At 43.4% G+C, this 11,141-nt stretch overlaps 1 protein-coding gene across 22 annotated transcripts in view; it reads right to left on the bottom strand.

Moving 5' to 3' along the window:
• Window positions 1–11,123, bottom strand: part of TMEM131L (transmembrane 131 like) — a 255,172-nt gene extending 244,049 nt beyond the window's left edge. For 19 of the 22 annotated variants that reach the window (XM_023733510.1, XM_023733506.1, XM_023733504.1 and 16 more), the window contains exons 1-3: window positions 10,318–10,522; window positions 10,153–10,223; window positions 1,946–1,989 (exon numbers count right to left, since the gene is read on the bottom strand). In XM_023733510.1, coding sequence (XP_023589278.1) covers window positions 1,946–1,989; window positions 10,153–10,223; window positions 10,318–10,507 — 305 coding nt within the window. In that variant the 5' untranslated portion in view covers window positions 10,508–10,522. Of the gene's footprint in view, window positions 1–1,945; window positions 1,990–10,152; window positions 10,224–10,317; window positions 10,523–10,965 lie in introns of those variants that run through there. The other 3 variants (XM_004378812.2, XM_023733500.1, XM_023733499.1) reach the window with 1 other exon arrangement.
• Between the last annotated feature and the right edge of the window lie 18 nt (window positions 11,124–11,141).

The following is an 11,141-nucleotide window of genomic DNA, read 5'->3' on the forward strand; positions in this document are numbered from 1 at the left end:
TGTTAACCAATGTCATAAAACAATATGTGTACTACTGTTTCATGAGAAACTATTTGTTCTGTAAGCTATCACCTGAAGTACAGTTAAAAAAAAAAACAAAAAACTCCCAATCACTTTCTAAAATATATTCAATGGAATATAAATATCATTACAATGATAATCACAATCATCCATTTTAAAAAACACATAAATACTCTTCCTTATTGCTGGATGTCTTACATTGCTCTTTTTTCTCCTTGAACTCTTATTTTTATTCCCTGTCCCCCGTATATCTTTATATTCAAAGCCTTCTGAAATAAAACTATGGATAAAAATTAAAATTTTAGAGTTTTTTGGATTTCCTATGACCATAGGGTCTATGTATTAAATTTATTTTTCTTCTGAACTGAGTCATTACAATTTTTATTGGTACATCACTAATCTAGCAAACAAATTCTGATAGGTAATTAAACATAAGTAGCATTTTATTGAAAATGCATCCTTTAAATCAGATGGATAGAGCTGTCTTACCCCCTTTCCCAACTGATTCGTGTATCTGTGAATAAACAGTACTTACTGCTAGAATGAGATAGAGTTAGTTAGCATCAATTTACACCTAGTTTTCTTTTTTCTTTTCTTTTTTTAATGTTAAGCACTGAGAAAGCTTGTTCACATAAGCAGATGTGAATGGAAGGAGTTTTGGTATATAGCTCTGTCCCTAAGTTCTTTAAACTCAGTGTTTTATCAAAAAATCACACATTGATTTAGCATTAAAAATAACTTTTAATGATCTATCAGCTGCCAATCTGATTAAGCCTTCCTTCAATTTTTGTTGAAAGCAATTTTGAAAACCACCAGAGTTATGAAAGAATTTGTCATCCCATCAGAGTTAAATCCCTTTCTACTAACACTAATATTTCAAACTATTTCAAACTGTCCCTTTGTTTGCCCAAGATGAAGCACACAGTAGGACTGGGGATGTGTAAGAGGCATGCCTTTCTTTTTGTTAAGGGGAGAAGTGAGATTGTGAAAGGAGAAATAGAAAATGTTGACTTGTGACCGCAGACACATTAACTGCAGGAGAGAGGATATACGGCCATTGGGGATCCGGAAGCTAATTCCCTGAAAGTTATCCCCATTCCTAGGTATCACTTAGTGAGTCCCATGTGCCTATAAGAGACCACATATCCTATTTTGACAGCAACTGACCAAAACTGCCCTATGACCAAGGTAATATAATTTACATTTTTTGATTCGCTAGTCCCCTGCTTAAAATCCTTTAATAACTCACATCAACACTTAAAAAAGAAAAAGTAACTCCTTACCATGGCCTCTAAGGCCCTACCTCATATCACACTATCCTATAAACCACACGTGTCTCCCTCAAGTTCCTGGACTGCTGCCAGAGCTTCCTGCCTCAGGGCCTTTGCACCTGCTGTTCCCTCTGCCCAGCACACTCTTCCTCTGCTTGCTATATGGTTAGTTGCTCCTACACATCCTCCAGACTTCAGCTGGAATGTCACTGCCTAAGAGGGGCCTCACCTGACCGCCCCATCTACTTCACTATCCTCTACCACGGGAGTCCAATTCTTGACAGTTCACGTCATAAGCGTAATTGTTTTGTTTACAGTGACTCCCCCACTACACACAGCACTGGTCTTGTTCAGTGTTTCATGTCCAGCACCCAGCACAGTGCCTGATGCTCAACAGATGTTCATGAATAAGAGGCAGGGCATGGGGAAAAGGCAAGTTGGGGGGGGATTTCTAACAGCCTTCTATATAACCTTATATTAAAATAAAGTAATATTAATTATTAGAGTAAATACCACAAATGCCAAAGATAAGGGTGCAATGCAGATAATATTAAATACACATATATAGCAGACATATACCAAGACTTCAGACAGTATCCAAAGTGGGCAGGGAAGTTGAACATGCAGGCATTCACACCCATTTCTCTCCTTACCTCTGGTCTTCAGACTGCTCCTCCATATCCTCTTCAGAATCACCCTATTGAGAAAGCACACGCTTTAACAGTTGTTTCAAAGGAACACAGAATGTCCAAAAGAAATAGTTCTTCAAATCTCACTCAGGGGTGATGAACTTGTAACGAACATCTACAGTAGTGCCTGGCACAGAGCAGGCATCCAACCAATACCTACTGAAGAAAGAATGACACTAGTAAAAAGCCAGAAATTGCTAAGTGACCCCTTTGGTATTCACTGTAAGTAAATACTCTACCTGTTTAAAAGCACACGCAAACATAATCTCAAAATTAGTTTAACATCACTTCTCTTCAAGAGCCTTAAGTTTAATAATAATTAAAATTTCCAAATATAGAGACTGTATTCTGTTGAGTTCAGAATCCCCTAAAGCAACACCTGTTATGTTTTGACATCGACATAAAAAGGTAGATCATTTTATAAATGACATTTAAGTACCACACTCAAAAACTCTTCCAGAATCTTCTCCCAGACTTAGCACACTGAAATCTGATCACATGTAATATACTGTGACGGTAAAAGGAAAAGGTGCTTGAAACAGAAGCATAAGATCAGACCGATTAAATACATTTCTGACTTGCCTGACAGACACTCTCGAGTCAGACGACCATACTATTCTTTGTTGAAGCTCACCACCATTGGCTGCCGGGATACTAAATCTTCCTGTTTCTCCAGCTCCTCCCTAACTTGGTATTACTGCCTGGCTGCCCTTCCCACCTGTCGCTGCCACCGTTCTCCTGGGGCCAGCCCTGTGCTCTCTTAAGCCTCCTCCACATGAATTCGCTCAGACAGTTAACCTGCAGTTGTAACGAAGAGGCCCAAACCCCTATCTCCAGCCCCAACTTCTCACTCCATTACACTTGTGCACACTTGATATAAATACCTACATTTCCAGAAGAGCCAAGACGCATCTTCAGCACAGCACCAAGTCCAGTGACCAGCACGTTAGGTGCTCCACAATACTTGTAGGATGAATTGCTTTACCATTTCAACCCTATTTCCAAATGCCTCCAGGATCCATGCATTTTGCTTCCCCTTCAGCTCCCCAGAATAATATCGACCAACACCACACTTATCAACCTCAGGGGTCCCAGCCAACTGGCTTCTGTTTTAACATGTCGAGGACACTCTCTTTGACCCCTAGGCAAACCTTACGATCACCTTGTATTGCTCTCCTCCCTTTACCTCCAACCATGAAGACCTAGCCACTAATCTGAAATGTAGCGCAGCCCTGTCCTTTCTTATCCATCCCTCCTGCCAGCAAATGAGCCCACACCATTAGTGTCCCAGGCCTCGCTTACCAGGGCAGACTTTCAGGCCTTTCACTTCGGTTGAAGACTTCCCTGCCTTCAGCCACCCTGAGCATCACTGCAAGAGCAATCTTCTTCAACATTAATCACTATTTACCTCAAATGTGGTATGGACCCTGAATTCATGGTCATCATGTCAATGCCTGCCCAAGAACCTACAATGGCTCCCGAACCACTCATCAGATATACTCTAAGCTCCTTAACTTAGCATTGGACACAGTCCAACATCAGCCTGGACATACTCATCTGCAACCTCTACGACCCCACTTCAGCAGGTGCTCCCAGCTCCATTTAAAATGTCAGAAATGACAAAAACACTGTATGGTATGTCATGTGAGGCTCTGGGCTGGGCCCCGGGTCACATGTTTGCTAATTCGATCTCTAAGCTCCCCCATCCTCCCCTGAGCCTTAACTGGCCCCTCCAATACACACAGCTCCTTATCTTTCAATTTCTATGTACCTGATTGTTATCTCAGGGTATTACCAGCCTTATCTCACCAATAACACCAAGCACTCCAAGGGTAGAGACCAAATCCTATAATTCCTCCACCCTCCACCCACTCTAACTCTGGTCTTTCAAGGACTGACTCAAGCATCACGTTCTCAAAGACTCCTACTCTGACCATGCAATTTAAAACTGCAACTCCCACCACCATCACACCCTGAAATTCTCCTCCACTCTGCCAACACAGCATGTATCACTTTTTAACAGGTTAGATAACTTATAATTTATTATATTCCTTGTTTATTATCTATATGCCTCCATTAAATTGTAAAATCCACAAGTGCAGGGATTTTTCTGTTTTTTTCACCACGATATCTCTAAAACAGTGCTTGGCCCATAAAAAAATCTGTTCCTGTCGAGTCAATTTCAGCTCAGAGATACCCTACAGGACAGAATAAAACTGCCCCATAGAGATTCCAAGGAGCAGCTGGTGGATTCAAACTGCCAACCTTTTGGCTGGCAGCTGAGCTCTTAATCACTGCACAACCAGGGCTCCGCGTGGCCCACAGCAGATGCTCAATAAATACCTGCAGAGCTAAGTACAGTCTAGCTGTTTCTTAAATATGAGAGGCTATGACTACATCTGATGACTTCATTAAGCAAGTTTTTCTAAATCAAAACAGAACATAAAATTATTTTCCTCTGATGTGAGAACTTTATCACCACATCACTTCTCTCCCGGTCAGACTGTGCTAAAACTCAGACAATAACATAGTGGCTGAAAGCATGGGCCTGGAACTTGATCCTTCCTGGGTTCAAATCCCACCACCGCCACTTTCTTATTAACCTAAGCAAGTTATTTAACCTTTCTGTGCCTTAATTTCCTCATCTCTGAAATCAGTCATAATACTTCATAGTTTTCAGTGTATTAACGTGAGTTAATACCCGTAACACACTCAAACAATGGGCAGTGCTCAACATACAGTTTTTTCAATACTGATGATAGATTATACCAAAAATAAATCTCTATGACAAAAAGGTTTCCAAATACTACTCAATGATTCACTGACTGGGGCAAGATTCTATTACATAACACAGTACCTGAGATAATAAAAAGAACTCCGATGCTCACTGTACCATTTCCTGTTTCACTTTCTACCAAGTTCCGTTATCTATAGTCATAGGGTGTAATGGGGGGAAAGACACGAGGTTTTTAAAGGCAAGGACTACCTTATTCATCACTGTATCTCCAGGCCTAACTGGGCCAGGCCCACGGTAGGTGTTTGCTAAAAGAACAAATAAGGCTGGTGCGCGCCAAGCCTACCCTTCCCAGACCAGAGTCAATACTACCTACAGCAGGTGGCAGCTGCTCGTCCTACTCAGCACCAGTGTCTGCGTCCAAACCTGCCTACCAGGGGACATCAGGAGCAAAGTCTGAATGGACTAAGACAACGAATTCTTGCTTGCTCTTCTTACTGCTGTAATTGATATTTTTTTCCAGTGTGATTATTAAACAATAGGAAATCAAGCCTTAAGGCATTTCACCTGTAAAGCACACCTTCAGAACTTGCCAACCTCATAAATAGAAAAATGGGTGGGACATTGAGACAACTGCCTTTCCACCACTAAGATGACTTTGTGGGCTAACTACCGAAGACCTTCTATGCATAAAATATGGTGGACACTATAGGGCCACCAAGTCTTAGAAGGCCACTCTCTTCGGGAGAACCCAATTAGGACAAACAAGACCCATACAAAACAAGGGGGGAAACCCAAGTACTTAAGACACTGGGAGAAACTCAAAGACAGAGAAAGATGGCAATGCCACTTGGAGTCAGGAGCCAGGAAGGACTGGCCCTGAACAAACACAACAGCAGGGCAACAGCATTACTTCTTTCATTCAACAGACACACACTGGCCTGCTCAGCCAAGGGTCAGGCTGGCGTGAGTGTCCCAGGGGACTGATCGGAGCTACAGACAAGGCTCAGACTGCAGAAGGCCCTGGAGGCCACAGCAGGTCAAGTGGACGTCACTCTGGATAACAGGGAATCATGGAAGGTTTTGTCCTTGAAGGCGACAGAAGAAAGTGCAAGAATCGGCATCTTGCACACACACAGTAAGCTACTGAAAACACTGGTTTGGTTTCTACACCACTTTGGACTCAGTGTCTTGAAGTATAGTTGAAGTGTATAGTAAGAGAAGAGGAAAGATTCTGTAAATCTAAGAATGAAAATCACTGACAGGTTTTTTTTTTTCTTCTTTCCTATCATTATCACCTTAGAGTGCCTGGGTGGTATAAATGATTAGCGCTCAGCTGCTAACTGAAATGTTGGAGGTTTGGGTCTACCCAGAGGCACCTCAGAAGAAAGGACTGGCAATCTACTTCTAAAAATCCATCATTGAAAACCCTATGGCGCACAGGTTCTACTCTGAAACACACAAAGTGCCATGAGTCAGAATCAACTCAACGGCAACTGTTTTTTGTTTTTTTTTTTCATTATTATCATCATGCGTAAATACAGCTTTTATGTTCCTGCACCAAAACATTTCACAACATAATAAGAGTACGCATCAAAAAGACAAGAATAATATATCTCATCTATATAACTATGAAGCACATAATAGTACTGAGTTATCTGCACTGGTTCAGCCTCTTCAAAGCAGGAAAGCTGTTCCATGCTCACCTATAACCAAGTTTAGGGTCAAGTTACCGCCAAAATAAAAGCATGTATTAAGGTAGCATGTATTAATCACCTTGATTAGCAAAATGAAGGCACTTAATCCTCGCAAAATCCTCTGAGATCGGCACTATTATCACCCTCATTCTGCAGATGAGGAAACTGAGGACGGACAGCGGTGAACTAACAGAGCTAAAAGAAATGAAGCCTGGAATCAAATCTGCTCAGCCGGGCCAGAGGGCCCGGCAGTTTATAACAACTCAATTGTTTTATTTGGTTTTATTAATGATGCATTAATTAAGTTCCTGATCACTTAAAAAAAAACCAGTTTGCTATTAAACCTATTCCAACTCATAGCGACCCCATGTGTGTCAGGGTAGAACTATGCTCCACAGGGTTTTCAATGATTGATTTTTCAGAAGTAGATCACCAGGCCTTTCTTCTGAGGGGCCTCTGGGCAGACCCAAACCTCCAACGTTTCAGTTAGCAGCCAAGGGTGTTAACTGTTTGCATCATCCAGGGATTGCCCTGATCACTTAAGAAAGATACCCACTGAAGCCAGCACAACTTGTACAAGGAAAGGTCATGGAAGCTCCACAGACACATCCTAACTCCCTGAGGGACAGAACTGCTGGGCAGAGGGCTGTGGGGACCACGGTCTCAGGGAACATCTAGCTCAACTGGTATAACACAGTTTATAAAGAAAATGTTCTACATTCTACCTTGTTGAGTAGCGTATGGGGTCTTAAAAGCCTGTGAGCAGCCATCTAAGATACTCCACTGGTCTCACCCCTTCGGGAGAATGAGGCAAGGGAGAATGAAGAAAACAAGATACAAGGGAAAGATCAGTCCAAAGGACTAATGGACCACAACTACCACAGCCTCCGCCAGACTGAGTCCAGTACAACTAGATGGTGCCCGGCTACCACCACTGACTGCTCTGACAGGGATCACAACAGAGAGTTCTGGACAGAGCTGGAGAAGCATGTAGAACAAAACTCTAATTCACAAAAAAAAGACCAGATTTACTGGCCTGACAGACACTGGAGACACCCCAAGAGTGTGGCCCCTGGACACCCTTTTAGCTCAGTAATGAAGTCACTCCCGAGGTTCACCCTTCAGCCAAAGATTAGACGGCCCCATAAAACAAAACGAGACTAATGGGGCACAACAGTCCGGGGACAAGGACTAGAAGGCAGGAGGGGACAGGAAAGCTGGTAATAGGGAACCCAAGGTTAAGAAGGGACAGTGTTGACATGTGGTGGGGTTGTTAACCACTGTCATAAAAGAATATGTGCACCAACTGTTTAATGAGAAACTATTTCTTCTGTAAACCTTCAACTAAAGTACAATTAAAAAAAAAAGAGACCCATTTAAAGAAAAAAAAAAAAAGAGCTGATTCAACAGAAAACATTTCCAAAATAAGTATTTTTTATAAATAGTGTTGGCAAATACATCAGTATTCTTTTGTTTATTTAATGCCCTATCTTCTGATGCTCGTATTTCACCTATCATTAGTAAACCTTAAGTTCTTAGTCCATCTGTTAAGTCTTCCTGAAAGGAACCCAACCTACTGATTAATTAAACAGAAAATCCTCAAATCTAAACAACACCTATAAATATTCTTTTCAACAGGCCCTATAAGACACACGAGGGAAACTCTTTCTAAAAAAAATTCAAAACACTTTGAAAAGGATTTCTTAAAAATAACTTTCCTCAGAACCCTCTGCAGCTTATGTTTTATATATATATATATATATATACACACACACACACACATATGTATATATATTCTCTCACCTCCACCCAGATATATGCAGGTTAAACAGTCTCTAAAAGGTACACATATAGAAACTATGTGTTAAGAAAATTACTTTGAATGCCAGTTTCACTTTCATTATAGCTTTGATTAAGTAACTTAGCTATAAATGCCTCTATAGTGAATATTCCAGAAAGATACCTTTTAAATTGTAACTTTTTTTTACCAAACTGTATTATACGTATATAAACAAAACAAACCAGAAATTAAAAATTTTGTAAGTTTTGAACCTATAAATAATTAAATCAAATCACAGGCCTTGACATTTCCACCTCTAAGCACAGTGACAAAATCTTCAACTGCTGTAACTAATGAGTGTCTATAATTTAATTTCCTTTTAGTCTGGGTTGGTTTCCAACACCAACCAGTAAGAAGTGGAGGCTACAACTGAGTAAAAATGCAAATACATAAAGATAGACACCAGTGGTTCTCAACGAGGGCAGTTTTCCCCCCAGGGACATTTGGCAGGACATTTTTGGTTGTCACACAGCTGACGGGGCAGGGGGAACGACTGTCACTGGTGTCTAGTGGGTAGAAACCATGGATGCTGCAAAACACAGGATAGCTCCCACAACACAGAATTATCTGGCCCAAAATGTCACTAGTATCACTCTTGAACAATCCTGAGATACACAAACATAACTTTTTTTTTTTAAGTAAATACATCAAATAGATCATAATTATTTTTATTTTCTTCTTTGTATCTTTCTGCATTTTCCAACCTCCTACAACACACATGTATTATTCATAATCAGGAAAAAAAATCCACTTGGGAATAAAGCTTTTAGAGAGCAACAGACTTTTGCTCCCCATTCTGATGTGGCCTCTTCTCAAAGGACTGGTCTTATTCAGCCTGCTGGCCCTCAGGGAAGGGCCAGGGAAATTTTCCTCTAAAACGACCTCTCCACCTTGAATCTGTTATTCATTAGCCCTGGTTAAAATGAATATTCCAAATATCTCAAAACCAGCGCTCTAAATGCTTCACCCAGGAGGGAGAAAACTGAAATGTAAAATTGCCCAGCCTCTCTGTGAAGTTACAGCTAGACAGCCTGCTTTTCTAAAGGGCCACAAGAGACAATGTTGAATTAAGTGCTGCCACCAAAGTGGAGTATGAACATTTTCAAAATCACTGCCCACGAGCTGAATATTTCCTTATTAGCGCAAAAAAACACACTCTGGGTAACTAATGAAAAAAGTCAATATTATATTCAAATGTGAACATTTTGCAATTAATGAGAATTTCTCATAAAAGTTAAACCTTACACATGAAAGCTTTGCAGCACTGCATCTGCTGTAGCAGCAAACCCTATATGATGCGATAGATCCCCAATAAAATGTTAGTAATTATGTTTCCACATGCAATCATTACATCATCATACAGAAAGGAAAAAAACCTGAAATTCAACTTAAGAGGGTATATTCTAATACAAATTAAAGGCACTCAGAAAAAATTCAAGATTACAATCCTTTAAAAGTCATATCTTCATCCCAAAGCTACTTAACGCTAATGGCAAGTACCACTCACTAACATTTAGGAAGTCAATATTTCTGTTATCCTCAACCTTCCACCCTGCGGTGTCATCCACACAGCACCAGTCATTAGCCAGCAGTGTACACGTCTCTCGAACACGCGCCGGCCAAGAAACCCGCCCTTCCCCTCCGCACCGTACCCGCTAGCCGCGGCCCTGCTGAGGTGGCCTGGGCTCCCACCCCTGAACTTGAGGCCGGCGTGACTCACGCCTTGTCACATGGCGCGGTAGGAGGCCAGGAAGGCCACAGTTGCCAGGTGTTCAGGCTCGGCCCGACCGTTTATTTGCCTTGCAAAGTGGCCTGAGCGTCGGTGCCACTGGGGGCCGGCGGCCTCACGCCTCTCCTCCCTCGCACACCCACACCCGCCCTGTCACCTGGTCGTGCTCACCTGAGTGGGCAGCAGGAGTTCCCCTTCTTCTGCCTGCCACAGCTCCACCACATTCGGCAGGGGTTCAATCGCTGCACGAACACCAAAAAAGACAATGTATTTTTAATGCACGGGAAAGAAATGCTTCCTGTCCCACTCTCGTCCCCCCTATTCCACCCACCTCACCAAAAACAAGTCGCATTTTCCTTCTAAACACCAAGAGCACCAGAGGAGCGAGATTAGGGTAAAAACACAATGGACTGGGTGTAAGCCGGCGGTCCCTGTGACAGAAACGCGAGAGCATGTCTTTGCGCTTCGCCCGCGGTCGGGTCGGGGCTGACCGTGCGAGGGAGAGGATGCAGCCACCCCGGGGCATTCATGGCTCCGCATCCCGCAGCACCGAGGGCGGGCGTGTGGAGTCTGGCTACCCGGCGGCCAAGCTCGGGAAACAAAGCTGCAGGAAGCCCAGCGGGCGAGCGCGGCTCCCGGGCAGCGGCAGGGAACCAGCGCGCGCCACACAAAGCGGGGGCTGCGCCCGGGGCGCCCGGGGCCCGCGCACAAAGGCTCCGGGGCGCGCGCGGCTAGCGGTCCGCGAGGCGCTCCCCCAGCCCCGCGAGTTCCCTACTCTCCGTTTGTATTGGGGGGAAGAGGACGTGCAAGGAGATGATGTGGTCAGGAAATTTTATCAACCGAGAATTGCAACAGCTTTCCTTCCTCCTGCTGCCCCTTTCCCTTTCCACCCCTCGCCCGCTTATAGATTTCAGCAGTTCCCTAAAAGAAAGAGCAGGGGGGGCGGGGTAGAACGAGAACTCCGCAAAGCGGTGCAAGGCTGACCTTGTCCCTGAGCCCCTCCCGGGCGACAGCAGGGCAGAAAGACCTGGAAGACGCCCAGAAGGAGGTTCACGGCCGCGGCGGTGCGGCAGTAACAGCCGGGCTGCGGGCGTCGGAACCCCGCCATGCTGGTGCTCGCGCTCCTCTCGAGTGCTCGCAGCGCTCGCCGCTAGCTAGCT

The sequence above is a fragment of the Trichechus manatus genome, unplaced genomic scaffold (genome assembly GCF_000243295.1).
Source record: "Trichechus manatus latirostris isolate Lorelei unplaced genomic scaffold, TriManLat1.0 scaffold00059, whole genome shotgun sequence".
In the NCBI taxonomy this organism is placed as follows: domain Eukaryota; kingdom Metazoa; phylum Chordata; class Mammalia; order Sirenia; family Trichechidae; genus Trichechus; species Trichechus manatus.